Source organism: Heterocephalus glaber, unplaced genomic scaffold, assembly GCF_053883595.1.
Source record: "Heterocephalus glaber isolate CG9 unplaced genomic scaffold, H.glaber_assembly_v1.0 deba00001442, whole genome shotgun sequence".
In the NCBI taxonomy this organism is placed as follows: Eukaryota; Metazoa; Chordata; class Mammalia; order Rodentia; family Bathyergidae; genus Heterocephalus; species Heterocephalus glaber.
The window spans coordinates 26,262,825-26,281,186 of record NW_028258296.1 but is presented as its reverse complement, the minus strand read 5'-3'; the positions used below and the strand labels follow the sequence as shown (position 1 = coordinate 26,281,186).

Sequence of the window (18,362 nt, the reverse complement as noted above, 5' to 3'; positions counted from 1 at the left end):
GAAGCTTTTTAATAAGATGACATCCCAGTTGTTGATTCTTTGTGTTAGCTCCCATGCTACTGAAGTTTTGTTCATAAAGTGTTTTCCTATGCCAATGTCATTGAGAGTTCTACCTAACTTATCTTCCAGCAAGTTTACTGTTTCTGTCTTGATATTTAGCTCTTTAATCCACTTTGATCTTAGTTTAGCGCATGGTGATAGGTATGGGTCTAGCTTTAATCTTTGGCAGGTTGAAATCCAGTTTTTCCAACACCATTTATTGAACAGGCTATCTTTCCTCCAATGAGGGTGGTTGGCTCCTTTGTCAAAGATGAGGTGGCTAAGTATGTCTGGAGTTGTTTCTGCATCTTCTAATCTATTCCACTGATCTTCGGGTCTGTTTCTTTGCCAGTACCATGCTGTTTTTATCACAGTAGCTTTGTAGTATAGTTTCAACTTGGGGATTGTGATACTCCCAGCCATGTCTCTGTTGCCTAGAATTACTTTTGCTATTCTAGGTTTCTTCTGCTTCCAAATGAATTTTTGTATTGTTTTCTCTAGTTCTGTGAAGTATATTGTTGGAATTTCAATTGGTATTGCATTAAATCTATATAGTAGTTTTGGAAGTATGGCCTTTTTCACTGTATCGATTCTTCCTACCCAGGAACAAGGGATATTGTTCCATTTTCTTAGGTCCTCTTCAGTCTCCTTCTTCAGAGTGCTGTAGTTTGCAGTGTAGAGGTCTTTTGCTTCCATTGTTAGGTTGATTCCTAGATATTTCATTTTTTTAGATGCTGTTGTAAAAGGAATTATTTCCCAAATTTCTCTCTCAATGGGTCTGCTATTTGCGTATAAGAACATTATTGTTTTTTGAGTGTTGAACTTATATCCAGCTACTCTACTGAATCTGTCAATTAGGTCTAGAAGACTTTTGACTGAGTTTTTTTGGGTCTTCTATGTAAAGTATCATATCATCAGCAAATAATGACAGTTTCACTTCTTTCTTTCCTATCTTTATTCCTTTAATTTCTTTCTCTTGTCTGATTACTATGGGTAATGTTTCCAGAATAATATTGAACAGGAGTGGTGATAGTGGGCATCCTTGTCTTGTTCCTGATTTTGGCATGAAAGTTTTCAGTTTTTGACCATTTAGTGTGGTGTTGGCTGTTGGTTTTTCATAGATAGCCTTAATCAGGTTGAGATAAAGACTTTCTATTCCAATTTTCTATAGCGTTTTTATCATGAATGGGTGCTGGATTTTGTCAAATGCCTTTTCTGCATCTATTGAGATGAGCATATGGTTTTTGTCCTTGACTCTGTTAATATAGTGTATTACATTTATTGATTTACATATGTTGAACCATCCTTGCATCCCTGGGATAAATCTGACTTGGTCAGGTTGTATGATCTTCTTGATGACCCTCTGTATTCTGTTTGCCAGTATCTTGTTGAGGATTTTTGCATCTATGTTCATTAGGGAGATTGATCTGTAGTTCTCTTTGTGGGTTGGGTCTTTCCCTGGTTTTGGAATTAAAGTAACACTTATTTCCAGGAAAGAATTTGGAAGCCTTGCTTCCCTTTCAATTTCCTTGATGAGTTTAAAGAGTAATGGCATTAGTTCTTCTTTAAATGTCCTGTAGAATTCAGCAGTGAACCCATCAGGACCTGGGGTTTTCTTTGTTGGTAAATTTTTTATTATATTTTCAGTTTCATTCATTGTTATTGGGGTGTTTAGAATTTCTATATCTTCTTCATTTAACTTTGGCAATTCATATGTATCTAGGAATCTGTCCATTTCTTCTGTATCTTCCCTTTTATTAGAGTACAGGTTCTCAAAGTAGGTATTGATGATCCTCTGAATTTCTGCTGGATCTGTTGTGGCTTCACCTTTTTCATTCTTAATTGCATGAATTTGAGCCTTTTTTTCCTTTTTATGATAAGGTTGGCTAAAGGTTTATCGATTTTATTTATTCTTTCAAAAAACCAACTCTTTGATTCATTGATTTTCTGTATCGTTCTCTTAGTCTCCATTGCATTGATTTCTGCTCAGATCTTTATAATTTCCTTTCTTGTATGAGCTTTGGATCTGTGATGCTGTTCTTTTTCTGGGAGCTTGAGGTTCTGCATTAGGTTATTTAACTGAGTTCTCTCTGTTGTCCTAATATGGGCATTCACTGCTATGAATTTCCCATGTAGAACTGCTTTCATTGTGTCCCACAGATTCCTGTATGTTGTACTGGCATTATCATTTCCTTGTAGAAACTGTCTAATTTCTTCTTTAATTTCCTCTGTCACCCATTGGTTGTTCATGAGGGTGTTGTTCAATTTCCATGTGTTTGTGATTGTTTTGCGGTTTCTAATGTTATTGATCTCCAATTGTATTGCACTATGGTCTGATAATATACAGAGGATAACTTCGATTCTTTTACATTTCCTTAGATTTGCCCTATGAGCTAACATGTGATCTATTTTGGAGAATGACCCATGTGCAGCTGAAAAGAATGTGTATTCTGATTTTGTGGGGTGGAACACTCTATAAACATCTATAAAGTCCATTTGTTCAATATCTTGGTTCAGTTCTAGAATTTCATTATTAATTTTTTTCCTAGATGATCTGTCTATTTGTGATAGAGGGGTGTTGAGGTCCCCCACTACAATTATGTTATTGTTTATTTGGTTTTCCATGTCCATTAATATTTGTTTTGTATAGTTGAGGGCATTTGTATTTGGTGCATAAATATTTAGGATTGTCATCTCTTCCTCTTGGATTGTTCCCTTCACAAGGATGTAGTGACCATCTTTGTCTCTCTTAATTAGTTTTGGTTTGAAATCTACTTTGTCTGCAAATAAGATTGCTGCCCCTGCTTTTTTCTGGGTTCCTGTGGTGTGGAGAACTGTTTTCCATCCTTTTACTTTCAGTCTATGAATTTCCTTTTGAGTTGGGTGTGTTTCTTGTATACAGCATATTGCTGGGTTTTGCTTCTTAATCCATTCTGTCAGTCTATTTCTTTTGATTGGTGAATTGAGGCCATTAACATTGATAGTTATAATTGAGAGATATTGACTCATTCTTGCCATGATGTTTTATTGTTGTTGGCTCTTTTCTTATTTTTCCCCCTTTCCCTTTAGTGCCTTACCTTGCGTGGTGTCTTCTCTCTGTTGGCCCTCATGGAGTTGTGACCTTCATTGTCTTTTTCTAGGATATTGCATAAAATTGTTTGGAGTGCTGGTTTGGTGTTCATGAAATTTCTCAGGTATTCTTTGTTGTGAAAGTATCTAATTTCCCCATCGATTTTGAAAGATAATTTTGCCGGATACAACAGTCTAGGTTGGAAGTTATTTTCTTTTAGGGCTTGAAATACTTCACTCCAGGCTGTCCTTGATTTGAGAGTTTGTGTTGAGAAATCTGCCGTGATTCTGATGGGCTTTCCTTTGTAGGTGATTTGTTTCTTTTCTCTAACTGCCTGTAGAATTTTGTTCTTCTGTTGGGTTTCTGGGATCTTGACTATTATATGTCTAGGTGTAGATTTTTTTTGATCATGTCTAGTTGGAGTTCTATATGCCTCACTTATCTGTATGTCCAATTCTCTACCTCTGTCTGGGAAGTTTTCAACTATTTCTTCTGTGAACAGTTTTTTATGTCAATTGTACTTTCTCCTGTATTTTCGTGGACTCCTATCAGTCTTATGTTATTCTTCTTTACATCATCTAGCAGCTGCTGGATTGATTTCTCGTGGTCTCTTACTATTTTGAAGAAATCTCTGTTTTCATGGTCCTTAATTACAATCCTGTCTTCTATATCTGATATTCTATCTTCACATTCCCTTAATCTGCTGTGCATACTTTCAGTGGAGTTTTTAATCTCCTGAATATCTGTTTGAATCTGTTTCATGGATTCCATTTCTTTCTTATGTTGGGCAATCATGGTTTCCATTTCTTTCTTATGCTGGTCATTCATGGCTTCCAGCGTGTTTCTGAGCTCATCTATTTTTTTTTACCTGTTTCTGTTCTAGATCCTCCAATCATGTCTTTCACTCTGCTCACCATCTCTGTGGTTATCTGGGAGATTATTTCTGCTTTGAATTTTTCTAGAGCCTCATTCATCTGTTTTGTTACTTCCTGTGCTATCAGTTCAGGGTGTCCAGATGGTTGATTATCCGACTTTTCCAGCTCATTTCCCCCAGAATTTCCTTTTTGTGGTGTGGAAGCCTGTGTTTGTGCCTTGCTTAAATGTCTTCTTGGGTTTTTTGGTACTGTTTTGGTTTAATTCCTGGGTTGATATTTCAGAATTGCTTAATGCAGGTATCTTTGTTGCTTATGTTTAAAACCCTTGTGGAATGATTTCTTTTCAGCGGTGTCTTCCAGATATGGCTTGTGTTTAGGTTTTGAGGCTCTAATGACTCTGAGGCTATTTTATTTTCCTTATACCAGGAAGGAGAACTGATTAGATCAATCACAGCATGTTAGGCCAAATGTTGCAATCAGCAATACCATAGCATGAAGCGCAGCTTAGAAAATGACAATTTGTGGTAGTTACTAATCTATCACATTTAACTATGTGAAGTATAATCCCCTGTGCCTCTGTAGTGTGGGACTAGGTAGCAGAAGAGCCAGAAGGTGGGGGGTGGGGGGGTGGGGGGGTGGAATTGGGCCTTACAGGTGCCCACGCAGTTAAGCAGAGCACTGAAGGTGGGGCTCCAAGCCGCTCTGGGGACCTCACTGTTCCATGGGCAGGAACCGGAACACAGCCAAGGAGCTTCATGCTGCTTGGCTGACCTGCAGAGAGGGGCACCCCTATTAGCATACCACTTAATTTCAAAATACTTTTATATGCTTAATTTCATTTTATCTTTTCATTTGAATTAAATAGAACAGATATTCTTTTTAATCCTTGTTTTATTTTTCAGAGAAGACCCCGTATTAGAACTCATTTTTTAAAATCTAGTGTGTCCTGTACCTCACCATTGTATTTTTTCCTATAAATATATTAAATATATGCAGCATACAATGAGGGCACAAAGAAAAAGCTATAGGAGCCCAAAGTAGAGATAAATAACTTTGGATGAAGTGATCACAACAGACCCCTATAATAGAGCTGACATCTGAGTTACTTTAAAAGTTGATAGACTTCTGATAGTCAAGGAAGTAAGAGATTTATAAGAAAAGATAGTACAAAAGGTGCAGTTACAGAAAGGATATGAGTAAAATTATTTGAAGAATGGCAATTGAATGTGTTTTGATGGGGGTAGGTTTATTATGGGTGCTAGAAAGGGCAACTGTACTAAATTGTACAGGACCTTGAATATAGAACTGACTTTGTTGGCAGTAAGGAGTAGTTAACATTTCTCAGTGGGCAAATGATCTCATCAGAGTTGAATTTAGGGAAGATTAATTAAACAAAAATATATAAAATAATTTGAAGCATGGAGGACTGGGTTTAAAGAAACCAGTTAAAATATAAGTGAGGGGCAATGAGAGCATGAATTGGGGCACAACTTCTTAACCAGTAAATCATGGCACTTCTTACAAAGTATAATATTAAAGAGGCTTTCGTCCAAAAACCACCTGTCTTTGAGGAATGTTAGGTTCATTTAATGAGAGCACATCACCAGAAGAACTGCAGATCATTTCAGGGATTTTGGAGGAGCTCGTTATAAGATTTCATCTTGTGTTTGGTAATTCTTGGAAGAGTTTAGGGAAAGCATAGGTCAGTTCTGGATTGGATACTCAGAAAGCATTACTTTGATACTTTTTATCTTGGAGGTGGATTTAAAAAATAGTAGTCATCTATGTTAGCCAGAAGGGGGGGATGTTTCATTATTTTTGTATTTCTTGAGTGTTCATGTCTAGTTTTAGAAATAATTACATGGTCACCTTATCTTTGTCTTCTACTGCGATCACAGAATGGCCTTATCTGAGTCTCTCAAAGTTGTTTATGTTCAGTTGGGAACACTGATTTAGATGTGTCCACTTTCTGCTTCCAGAGGTTTATAATAATTATTTTATCCATACCTAAAATATTCTCCCTTTGTTAAAGACAAAATGTGTTACAGATATTCTGTCATATTTGGCTCTGTTTATTCCAGGAAGGTTGAGAGAAGCTTTAGGTGGCCAGATGTTACTTATGAAAAGCTGGGGATGGGGTTAATAGTGGAGCAAGGTCTAAATGTTATTAGAAATATGATTTTAATTGCATAGGTTAACGTTTGAGAAAATGTGAAAATAAAAATCCTTTTGTACCATCTGAGAGAAAAGAGATAGAATTAATTATATTAAGTTCATAGTAATACATAATAAAATAACTTTCTTTTTCTTATATTAATTTAGGAATAACTGCATGCAAAAAACCTGGGAACAGAGAATGCAATCATCGTTGTAAAAATAAACATAGATGTGGACATGATTGCTGTGAGTTCCATAAAACAAGTTTATTTCAGGCATTAAAAAGTGAGAGACCTTTGATGAGGTGTAGTAGCATCCTCATTATCTGTAACTCATATTTTCTGTTGTATTTATTACACTTAATTATGATCTCAAGGTGCATCTTTTATGGGCAACATGAAAAAAGTAAATAATAGATTCAAAATTTTGAAAAAATTTGGCTTTATATGAAAAATAGCTAAAATTTAATTTTTAGAAATCTAAGATTTTTTTTCATAGGTAAAACTGGAATTGCGCAGAAGTCAGAAATTAAAGAGACAATTTCTTCATATTTATCTGATTTAAGAAACAGGAATGCTGTTTCATCTCTTCCTCCAGTTAAACGTCTCAAGGTTAGTTTTAATAGCATTCCTTTGTTCTACAATTAAATGAATATAAATATAATTTGTTCTGTGTATCAATAAGGTAGGTATCCAAGTAATTTTCATTTACTTGTGGGCTTGACTAGGAATATGAACATTATTTATAAACTCAAGTCTACTACTTTTTAGAACATACTTATACGGCTCTTATCTCATTAGCTTTTTTTGTTTTAGGCAGAAAAGGATAAGAAGAATATAATCTTGTCATGGTTCCTCAAAAGTTGAAATTAGATGTTCTTGTCCTTTCTGGGTTCTATATGTGATGAACAGTGATGCAAAGTCTGAAGTTGATTTGGATTTTTGCACCTAGTTTATTATTGAGCAAAACTGTTCCTTCCAAGAGATTAAGAAATGAGTTTCTACTATTTAATAGGCTAGCCACTAGCAGACTAAACACTAGGACATCATATCCTAGTAAAGTTCTTTTCTAGGACTTTTATAAGAATAAATATTCTGAGACATAAAAAAAAGGAATGTTGGAAAATAGGGAGAGGCAAGAAATGTGAAATGATCACCACCTTCTCTGAGAGACTAAGTTTTTGTGAACGTAGTTTTCCTTCCTTCCCTCCCTCCCTTTGTTCCTTCCTTTTTTCCTCCATATTTTTCCTTCTTTCCTTCCATATTCTCTGAGCATCAAGAATATACTAAGATATAGTAATAAAATAAAAGTTTTATTCCCAGTCCTCACAGAATTTATAGTTGAATGAAGGAAGATACCAATAGGTAAACAGGCCTTTTCAGGGTAGTGTGATGAGTAATTCTGTGACAGAAGTGTAAGATACTTCAGTTTAGATAGAAAGTAGGCTCAGTCTATATTTGATAAGCTTGAAAAGGATTCTTCGTAGATGTAACTGAGACCCAAGGATAAGCCAAGTATGGAGGAGTGGGGCATGAGAATGATGGTGGTAAGGGATAGAAAGGTATGCAAAGGTCTAGGGAAATAGAAAAGATCTTTAAAGGAGCTGCAGTAAGACAGTGTGTCTAGAACTCAGTTACAAGTAGAGGAGGAGAGAGACATGAGCATGAAGAGCTAAGTAGGAGCTAGATCATGTAGGCCTTTTTGCTATTTTAGTAATTTATATTTTATCCTCCAAAGTATTGGAAAATCACTGATGGGCTTTAATCAGTGACATGATCAGAATTGCATTTTATAAAGATCACTCTGGCTGCAATGTAGAGAACAGATTAGAAGATAAATATTATAGGAACACGTGAGCTCATTAGGTTGTTTGTGCAGTAATTCAAGCAAAATGATGACCTCATCTAAGGTAGTAGTAGAAGCAATGGAGAGAAGTGACTAGGCTAAAAAAACAATTTCAAATGAAGGTTCAACTACCTCAGTACTTCATTGATTATGAGGAGTGAGATAGAAAGAAGGACTAGTCAAAAATGATGCCCAGCTTTCTGACATGAGCAACTGGGAGAAAAGTTGGGCCTCTCTAGGGTAAGAACATTAAAGGGAAAGCAAATTAGAGACAGAATAAATTCAATTTGGGAAATACCAAATAGAGGCCTATAGGGAACAGGAATGAGGACATTTCTGTAGACCTCTGCAGTGGGTCTACAGTCTCCTATGAGGCACTACAACACAAACTGATAAGGGTAAAGAAAGAAACTTAGAGATTTAGAGAGAACTGGGTCTTGGGGCTGATCAGTGGTGCTCTGGGCAGCAAAGACAAAGGGTGCCAAGGGCAGCCAGTATTTTATTGACTATAACTGTGGGAAAGTGAGACGGGCATGCTTTGAAGACATCTAGCAACACAGTGTGAAGCATCCAAAAGCACCTGGCTGGAAGCGTCTGGTGATAGCTGATATGCAGGCAGGAATATCTGATACGCAGGCAGGGATAGCTGGTATGCAGGTAGGGATGTAAAGGGGGAAGGCACTGCTTACCTTGCTTGGAGTGATCGAAGGATGCTGAGACTGGGTTGCAGTGAGTCTGCTAATACTGGGCAGAGATGTCTGCTACAGAGGCCTGTGAGATAGCTCTGCCTAAAGATGCCATACATACAGTTGGATATAACTGAAAATTAGGACAGAGAACCGAGCTAGAAATATGGATATGAGAGTAATTCACATGAAAACAATAATTGAAGCCATAGGAGTATCTTTGATTGAGAACATACAGAATAAAAAGAGAAGTCCTAATAAAGAACCATGAAGATTGTAAAAATTTAAGAAGGATCTGAGAAAGAGATATGAGTTGAGAACTAGGCTGAGTTTCATTGATTTCTGGGCTTTATGTTTCAACAGGAATTTTGCTGTTTGGCTTATTTGTTAAAGTTCTTCATGTGAAACTGATAGTTGACTTTGTATTTTTTTTATTAATAGATACAGATGAATAAATCTCAAAGTGTGGACCTTAAAGAGTTTGGTTTTACTTCAAAGCCTTCCCTTCCCAGTATATCAAGGTAAAAATATAATGTTAATATCAAAGACAAAATATTCATCTTAAGCTCAGTATGCCTCCACATAGCCATTTATTCAGGGAAAGGTGATTACTAGCTACTCACAGTAAACCACACTAATCGTTTAGTTCCATAATGAAACAACAATATTGTAAGGGCTTTATTCTTTCATCCCCTAAATGTATTTAGAACTTTACAATTACAGAATACTAATGTTCATCCTAGGACACTACCCATCCTACCCATCCCCTCAGGTTCTATGCCTTCTAAAATAAGTCACAGGAATTTACTATGTTTTTAAAAAGAACATAGTACTGGGCATCATGGTACATGCCTGTAATCCCAGCACTTGGGAGTCTGAGGCAGGAGAATTACCAGGTGCTCAAAGCCAGCCTGGGTTACATAGTGAGTTCACCAGCCTGAACTACAGAGTGGAACCCTAGCTCAAAAACAAACAAACAAACAATAAATAAGTAATAAAAAGAAAACCATATTGGTATAGAAAGTCTATTTTTCTATTCAAGGACTCAGTTCATACTAATCATATCTCAAGCTTATAAACTATTTCAGAATTACACTTTTGGGCATTATCTCTTTTGACCATACAACAACCTGGCTCATAAAATAAAGTATTTTTATTTCATTTTATTGGTGAAAAAATTGAACTTCATATTCCCATATGGTAACCAGAAGCCTTATGCGGTAATTTGATGTTCTTTTCCTATATCATGATGCCTAGAAGACAATAGTATGTACACTTCCCCATCCAGAGAAGGACATTCTATATGCAGAGATGACATTCAGTTTAACACCTAGTACAGCACAGGAACTGATAGTACTGGAATTAGAATCCTAAATCCCAGTACTACTTCTCGAGATCTCAGCTGACCCCAAGCAGCCTTAACAATAGATTTTTTTAAGATTGTGTACTGATAGCAGATACCATTGATGAACTTTGGTCTCTTCCATTAAACCCTTCTATTGAAGGGTTTTTGCCCTTTGCTACCCAGGCTAGGTACAGTTTATCATAGAAATGCTGAGTGGATAGACCATATTCTTTTCATTTATGTGAATAAGTAGTCCAAATTCATTTTTGTATTTTCATTAACATTTTTATTTTTTAAAAATCTTTATAAAGGTCAGAATATTTTTTTTTAAGGTCAGAATATTTGAACATGTCTGAATTGCCTATAATGGAGCAGGGGAATCAACATGAACTCTATGGGAAAGTTCAAGAAGAACTATCTGAATATCAAGGCAAAGGTAAATTACTGTTGATATTGACTTGAGGAGTATGTGTTATCATTACTCCAGATTGACAAGCAATATTGAAAAACCAACATCTAAAGTTATTACAGCTATTAACTCACCAATGTATTTCTCTTAGGTCATTAAACCAATTTCAAGTTCTTGGGTTTGTTATTTCACATGGTTCTGCTATGTGTGTCATAGCTTTGTTAATAAATACCTTTCCTACACAGTGTTGATTTTTTTTTTTTTTTTGGTACTGGGGATAGAACTTGGGACTTTGTGCTTGTGAGGCAGGTGGTGGCACCACTGAGCTAAATACCCGGCCCAGTGTTGATTGTTTTAATTTAAAGATAATATGAGGAAAAGCTGGAAAATAAAGGATCCTTGAGTAGCAGAATAGTAAAAAACTGAGTTATCATTTTCATATGTCTTTAGAATTATATAAAATAATTTTATGTTTATAAAATTAGTCCAGTTTTACAAAGTAACTGTGTGACCTTGGGGAAATTGTGTAACCTCTTGGACCTTAGTCTTTAAAATGAAGAGATTGAAATGGTTGGCCATTAATATCCCTTAAATTCTTTTTTTTTTTGGACCAACACATTACTGTTTTTTAATGTAATGATAATTACATTACATCAAAATTTCGTACATGGACCTTATAATGATCAAAAGTTTCCAAATTTATGTACATGCTATTTGTTAAGGTCAAAATATAAGTTAAGGATTTGTGTTTTTTTGTTTTTTTTTTATTTTGAATTTATATTAAATGTTTTATTTAAAGGCTGTAAACATGAAAAAAGAAGAACACAACACAGATTACATTATGATAACCAAGTCAGTGTTCTACATGACAAAAATAAAAACAAAACAAATTTATACAGTAAATATACCAGTGCTGAACACAGTACTTGAAATTTACCCCAAGCTACATATGCATAAAATGATCCAACTACAGGATTATGCAAACTAAATTTTTTTAGAACACCAGAATGTCAACCATTCTGACTATAAACTGACTTATTCCCCTAAAGAGTGTTTTGAGACAATTTCTATATGGTATTAAAAGAACTGACATAATACTTAAATACTACAAAAATAGTTGAAAACATATTTGTAATGCAGTTCTCTATAAAATATACAGTTCATCTTATTACTTAAAAAATTGAAAAGCAAAAGACTACCCTGAATAATAGTGAAAATCTCAACAAAGAAAAATGCTCATCATTTGGAGATCATTGGCAGAAAACTGATAAGATTTTGTTGAGGGGAACAAGGAAGGTATCTAATGAAGTCATTCATGTAAAATTTGTTCAAAAATGTTCATAAAGTTGTAAATTTCTGCTTGTAACATCTTAAAATATTATACCATGGACACAATCTCTACTATTTAACTGGAGGACAAAAGAATGTCTTGAAGAAAGTGTTTCTCAAAATGGGGTTCAGAAGCCTAAAAGAATTCAAATGTGGGGTCCGTTATAAACATGGTAAACAAACACCCTGGGTGATTATTCTACACTCTGAAATGTCCTACGGGAAAGGACAACACTTAAAAGCGAGATCCTAAACATATTTCTGACATGTTAGTATTCTCTATAAGTTTATGTTGTGAATACTGCTTTTTGTTTTAAAACAAGTTCCAGGCATTAAGAGAAACATACATGCCTGGGAAATGAACTTGTGAATGTCTGTAAACATTTTCCTTTGATGTTTTCATTAGTTTCAAACTAAATTATATGAAGGACAATACACGAGTACAAGCCTTGGAAAAGTAATATCTCTCATGAAATGGGGCATCTGAAAATAGGCAAAAGATAATTTCTTAAATGTTCACAAACTCCAAATCATTCTGAATTCAAAACCAGACCATTAACTAAAATTAAGATGCTATATATTATCCTTCTGTTTTAGTATCATTTTTATGCCAAAGATTTGAAAGGTAACCATCATCATCTAAATGTAAATAAGTTATAATGGTACAATCTTAGTTTAATTTAATTTTAGCCAATGATCTAGTTTCAACCATAGAACAATGCAAAACCTGTGAACATTTAATAAATCATCCCTTAATCCCTTTTAGATGCCCCACTTCATGAGAACCATTACCCCTCCAAAGCCTGCAGTCATATATTGTATCTTCTTCATATAAAAAAGATAAAAGTACATGTGTTTATTCACAATTGTTGCTATTTTTTGGATTTTCCTGAAGACTACATAAACTGACCCCAAAAGGTGGTCAGTTTCAAAAGTGTGGTTGGAAAGGAACTAGCATAGGTAAGATATTTTACTGAAAAGACAAATTGTTTTCTTGTATCATAAGTAAAAAGAAAAAATATTAGGCATTATGTCCCACTCAACAAATGGAATGTGTATATACAAGTGTGGTTAACAAGCGATTGCCTCATTGTTATTTAAATCAGTTCATAAAAATCTAATCTACGAACAAAAAATTCCATATTCTCTACTATAGACTATAAGAATCAAGTATTACATCTAAATATAACTTCAAAACAATAAATTAAAATTAGCTTCCAGACATCTCTGAAATGGTTAATTCTATCTAGGCTGGTAACAAGGTTTTCCAAGCATTAAATGGAAACATAAGCAAAATGCATAGTTGAAAAATGGGGATCAGACCCCTTCTTCTTCACACATCATAAGACAGTTGATATACTCAAAACCTGCAAATACATATCCATCAAACTCCCTCACGATGTCATTATCATCTGGAGTGAGCTGAACAGGTTCATTAGTAAATTCAGGATCAAAGTTGTCCAAACCGAATCCCTCAGAGATATTTGGTTTAAAGGGAGGCACCACCTCCTTTTGCTCCATCATGTCCCAGTCCACATTTTGAAAGAATGGATGCTCCTGAACATCAGCAAAGCCCCTGTGAGAATGACAACCCAATCGTTCTTTTGGGTCCTTGTCTAGAAAACTCTTTAGTACACTTGCAGCTTGTACAGACAGAAAATGAGGTACGACAATGTCTTTTTCCAAAATTACTTGCAAGACGTACTTGATTGAGTTTTCATAAGGGTTATCAGAGCTCTCATCAAGATGGAATGGAGACTCTCCAATCATCATCATATATATCAGTACTCCAAGATTCCACCAGTCCACACTGAAACTGTAATCTTCCCCTCTTATAAGTTCTGGAGCCACGAAATTAGGAGTGCCACAGAAAGTGCTGGTTGTGTCTCCTGGCTGTAAGCCTTCCTTACACAAGCAATAATCAATGAGTTTAATGTGCCCTTCTGAGTCCAGTAATACATTTTCCAATTTTAAATTTCTATAAAGTATTCCTTGCTGATGAAGATAGTTGATTGCTAAACTGATTTCTGCAGAGTTACACCTGGCATGTTCTTCAGGAAGCTGTCTTTGTTGCTGCACATGAAACAGTAGATCTCCCTCACTGACATAGTCTAGAACAAGGAACAGTCTGCTTTCTGTCTGGAAGCAAGCGTGCAGTGCAACTAGAAAAGGACAATTGGCTGCCTGCTGTAGAATGCGCTTCTCTCTCTGTATCCGATCAGTGTTGACATGCTCTTTTTTCACTGCTTTCATTGCATACATATGATTTGATTTTTTCAGTTGGACTAACAGTACTTTCCCATAACTTCCTCTGCCAATCACTCAGAGCAAATCAAAGTCCTCAAGATCTAAACCAGATGAAGCTTTGGCACTTTCCCCGGTGTTCCCTGCCTCATTCTCTTCTTCATCAACTTGTTCTAAAGCCTCATGAGTTGAAAGGTTATGTGGGATAGCTGTGTGTGCTGGGTCTGAGGCCATGGATGATGGATTGACTGACATCATGGGCTCTGATAGTAAAGAACGCTGCCCACATTCAATTGTGACAAGTTTGTGGCACTTCTTATGAACCGAGAGTTTACAGTTGGTGCACTTATACACCTGGCGGCCAAGTCCTCCTACACGGTCTGTGCAGACAGCACAGCAAGCTCACCTGCTGAAGCATTTGGCCTGAAAAGTGTGGCCATTCACATAATACAGCTTTCTCCAGCAGCCTGCAGCTCTGTGGTGGATGGATTTCTCTTCTTCTGGACAAGGTACTTTAGGATGTTCTGCTGTACAAAGTGATGAATGAATTAAGAGCTCAGAATCTTTCTTTAGCTCGGAAAGCCTAATGGCCTCTTCTAACTCCAACTGAGGTGACACAGTATATAGGTCTCCTTCCTCCTCTACCCAGTGTGTGGTAAAAAGCTGTTTATTGCCCAAACACCGCACATCTCGCACATCTCGATCTTTATCACACAGGCCCTCAAAGTGGGTGGAATTCTCAAGAGACCTTGTCATGATGTCTCTCCCCAAAATCAGGGCTGATCAGGTAGAGGTGTGGGTGGAGGAGGTGCCTGGGAAGAAGGGACTATAGATGGGTTGGCTGCCCAGGGAAACAGGCAGGCATGGCTCAGAGAATGAGAGTGGCCTGACTGCCTGCAGGGACCACACTGGACGGAATTCTGTAAGGCTCTTTGTGAAGTTGTTTCCAATAGTGGTGGCCAGGCCTGGATGGTTGTACACCAGGCTTCTCAGTGTCTCTCGGGGGCCTGTGACTGTGACTTCAGTCTCCCCCACTGGACTTTGACTCTAGATTTTCTGTGGACAGCTCTGGGGAGGCCTTCCCAAAGCTACTGAGTGTTTCTGGGCCTGGTGATACTTGCCCCATGCTCTTCCCAGTTTCTGTGCCATTGGTATTTGGGCTTAGGGAGACTTCACTGGAGTACCTTGATTTTGGTAGGTCACTGGTGGTCACTCCCGGGGAGACCATCCCTGGGGTGTCTGTGACAGTTGTGCAGCAGCTGCAGTGTGGCCTGCAGCATCTGGATGGAGTCAGCCATCTTCTTAATCTTTCACAGATACTTTCTCTACCTGGGGTCCTGAGGCTGTGGCCTCTCAAAGTGGAGAAGCAGTTCAGCATGTTTGCTGTTGACCGTCTCCAGCCAAGTGAGCTTGGAACACGGCTGTTACTAGATTGTGTCACCCATTAACAAGGGTTCCAAGTTCTGTTTGGAGATGTTGCCAAGGAAGTGAGCTCATGTCTTGGGGTTCTATAACCTGAGTCTCCATGTAATAGAAAAGCCTATAGCCCTGTAGGGATAGAGACCCCTACGCAGGGAGAGATGAGCCCCTCCCCAAAGGAGTTCAGATAGCTGGCAGAATAGGCTTAACCACCCATAAAAAGCTGACAGTCTGCTGAGGTTGCACCTCCTCTTCACACTGTACCCTGCAAAGCTTGGTTTGCTAAGATCAAAAGGAAAAAGAACCTTGGCCCTAAGATGTAAAGGGCCCCTGAAAAGACCCTTCCCTGTTGTCTCTTTTAATGAGCTAAGTTAATCATTAACCAATCAAGTAGGGTCGCCCTCAGCCCAGAGGCAGGATAGGCCCCCAACTACAATAAAACCAGCATCTTGAGCCTCCCTTCAATGATGGCTCCATTTCGGGCACCCCTGCCTGTCTCTCTGTGAGGAGGCAGCTGTACTCTTGCATGTTTGCTGAATAAAAGTACAACTTTGCTTCTATGGTTTCAGTCTCTTATCTGATTCTTCTACAACCTTCTGTGTCATTGGGAGAGTTAGGCCCAGGACTAGGGGGACTCTCCACCTGTCTCCATCTGTGACAGCCATTTTTTCTTCATACTAAATAAATCAATGGCCACTTATTTTGCTATTTTTATCTAAGTATCTATGAATATTTTTATCTATTTCTCATCTATCTGTTAGTTTTTCACCTTTGCATTACTGGGGCTTGTACTCTGCATCTCCTCAGTGAATTATATCCTCAGACATTTTACTTCAGATACCCACTAAGGGTCTCACTAACTCACCAAATTGGTTGGGCTAGACTCCACCATGTGACCTTCTTACCTCAGCTGTCCAGAGTGCTGGGACTGCAGTCACACACCATCCTGCCTGATTCAGTGTGTAACTACAGTGGTCTGGGGTGCCTTTATTGCAGAGATTTTCTTCACTTTTCCAATGGGCTTCCATTTTCATCAAGGAGCCTGAGAGAGGCCCTCTTTCTGTTGCTCACTTCTGCTCTGTCTTGTGGAGCTCAGAACAATGTCCTTTATGACCCCCTGCACCTCTGTGCTGTGGATCCAAATACTGTCTCAGCGCAGCCACCGGAGTGGGGAGGGAGTGGTGCTGCTGGCACCCATGCAGCTCACCTCCTTGGCACTGGGGGTGCTCTGCTCATTTTTTGCTGTTTTGCACTGTGAAGTACATCTGAAGATTTTATGTGGCTATGGTGTCCCTGGGCCTACTCTAGACAGTTGTGTAATAAATTTCTTCTGTGTGAGGGTCAACCTGATACCAGCAATGTTGAGCTATTAAAATCTTGATTTCAGGATCTGCAAAGAGGTGAATCTGAAGATGATAGCTTGTATAGGACAGTACCCTTCAGAGCACTGCTTGTTTACCCTTCATGACTGTGTAGCCGGCTGGGAGCAGCAGCATTTGTCAGGAAGAGAGTATCAGGTCAAGTGTTGTCAGTAAATTGTTAACTGCTTCCAGATGTGGTGGAGGATGCTTGTAATCCCAGCACTGGGAGACTGAGGATATGCATTTGAAGTCAGCCTCAGCTACATACTGTGTTCAAGGCCAGCCTGAACTACATAGCAAGATCCTGTGCACAGGGTTGGTGTGGCTTCTGCTCCTCCATCACAGGGCCTCTCTGATGTCCAAGAGGAGGCAGCACAGCTCCTTGTTCTCCCCTCACTCCCAGATCCTGATGTCTTCAGAGAAATCAGCATCCTGGTTCAATTATCACTGCATAAGGAACCATCTCAGAATACAAAGACTTCAAATATCTTCAATATTAGGGACCATGAGTCTGGTTGCATCATGGCTTCTTCAGCTGACCCTGCCTGCATCATTCTTGGAGCAACATTCCATTAATGGACATTCTCAGTAGTATGCCTTGAAAGAACATCTACAAGACACTGATGGATACCATCACTGCTGTGGATGATGAGAGGCACAAATCTTTCTTGCTGAGATAAGAAATATGGCAAAGATTTCTCTTCTCACAATTTTTCTTCAATATCAGTAGAAGTTGTAGCTGTGCCTCAGAGCCAAGCCCAGCAGCCGCTGGATGCTGAGGCCTGAGCACCTGTGTGTGGTGGCAGGAGCACCGTGGACTCCTGCTACAGCCGGTGTGTTCATCAGGGGGCCAGTACCTTCTGGTGCATGGCTGGCATTCGTTGCCCCCTCTCGGCCTTAACTCCAGTTTGGTTGGTAGAGGTTTCAGTCCATAATCAGCCAACTCCAAGGCAGGGATGACAAACAGGTATGGCAGAGCAGAAACAACATGGGGCACACAGGCAACAAAGGTAACAAGATCCCTTTAATTCTTAAACCTATGATTCTTATAATTTCTATGATAATATAAGACTGTAACCTGGGTTGAGGGGTATAGCTGATATATAATGTAGATTTTCTTTTTATCTTTGTGTTTCATTAAATTAATGCATAATTCATATACATTCTTCAATACTGTGTCTGTTTCATGGCAAGACATGATAAGCTTGGGGTTTTTTGAAAATAATTTTATGTTTGGCATTGGCTTCTGTTGCCACTCTTCTTTGTTGCTGTCAATTTATGCTTCCTTTAGTCATAATTTAATATCTTAGAGAGCTCCAGATGTAGCTCAGTGGTAGAGCACTTGCCTAGCTTGCCCTATCACTACCAAAACAGTCTTGGCATCAAGAGCTAAATCATCTACCACCTCTTAATGAGGCTACCATAGCAGCCCTTAGGCCCAATGTGAGATCAAGAAAGTCCAATAATCTCACCTGGACAATCAGAGCATTTATCCAACTTGTTCAAAGAATGAATATTATTACAAAAGAGATTGGAGGTTTAAAATTGTCAACCCTCTTGTTTTTAATCTCCCTTCAACCTGT

The 18,362-nt window shown here is 38.0% G+C and overlaps 1 protein-coding gene and 1 long non-coding RNA gene across 10 annotated transcripts in view; one reads left to right on the top strand and one right to left on the bottom strand.

Moving 5' to 3' along the window:
* Nucleotides 1-18,362, bottom strand: part of LOC110348401 (uncharacterized) — a 94,892-nt gene that overhangs the window by 16,036 nt on the left and 60,494 nt on the right. The gene's annotated exons all lie outside the window — the stretch shown is intronic.
* Hfm1 (helicase for meiosis 1) overlaps nt 1-18,362 on the top strand; it is a 119,739-nt gene that overhangs the window by 90,228 nt on the left and 11,149 nt on the right. For 8 of the 9 annotated variants that reach the window (XM_087213094.1, XM_087213099.1, XM_087213101.1 and 5 more), the window contains 4 exons: nt 6,307-6,387; nt 6,640-6,752; nt 9,114-9,193; nt 10,350-10,453. In XM_087213094.1, coding sequence (XP_087069220.1) covers nt 6,307-6,387; nt 6,640-6,752; nt 9,114-9,193; nt 10,350-10,453 — 378 coding nt within the window. The remainder of the gene's footprint in view (nt 1-6,306; nt 6,388-6,639; nt 6,753-9,113; nt 9,194-10,349; nt 10,454-18,362) is intronic. The other variant, XM_087213093.1, reaches the window with a different exon arrangement.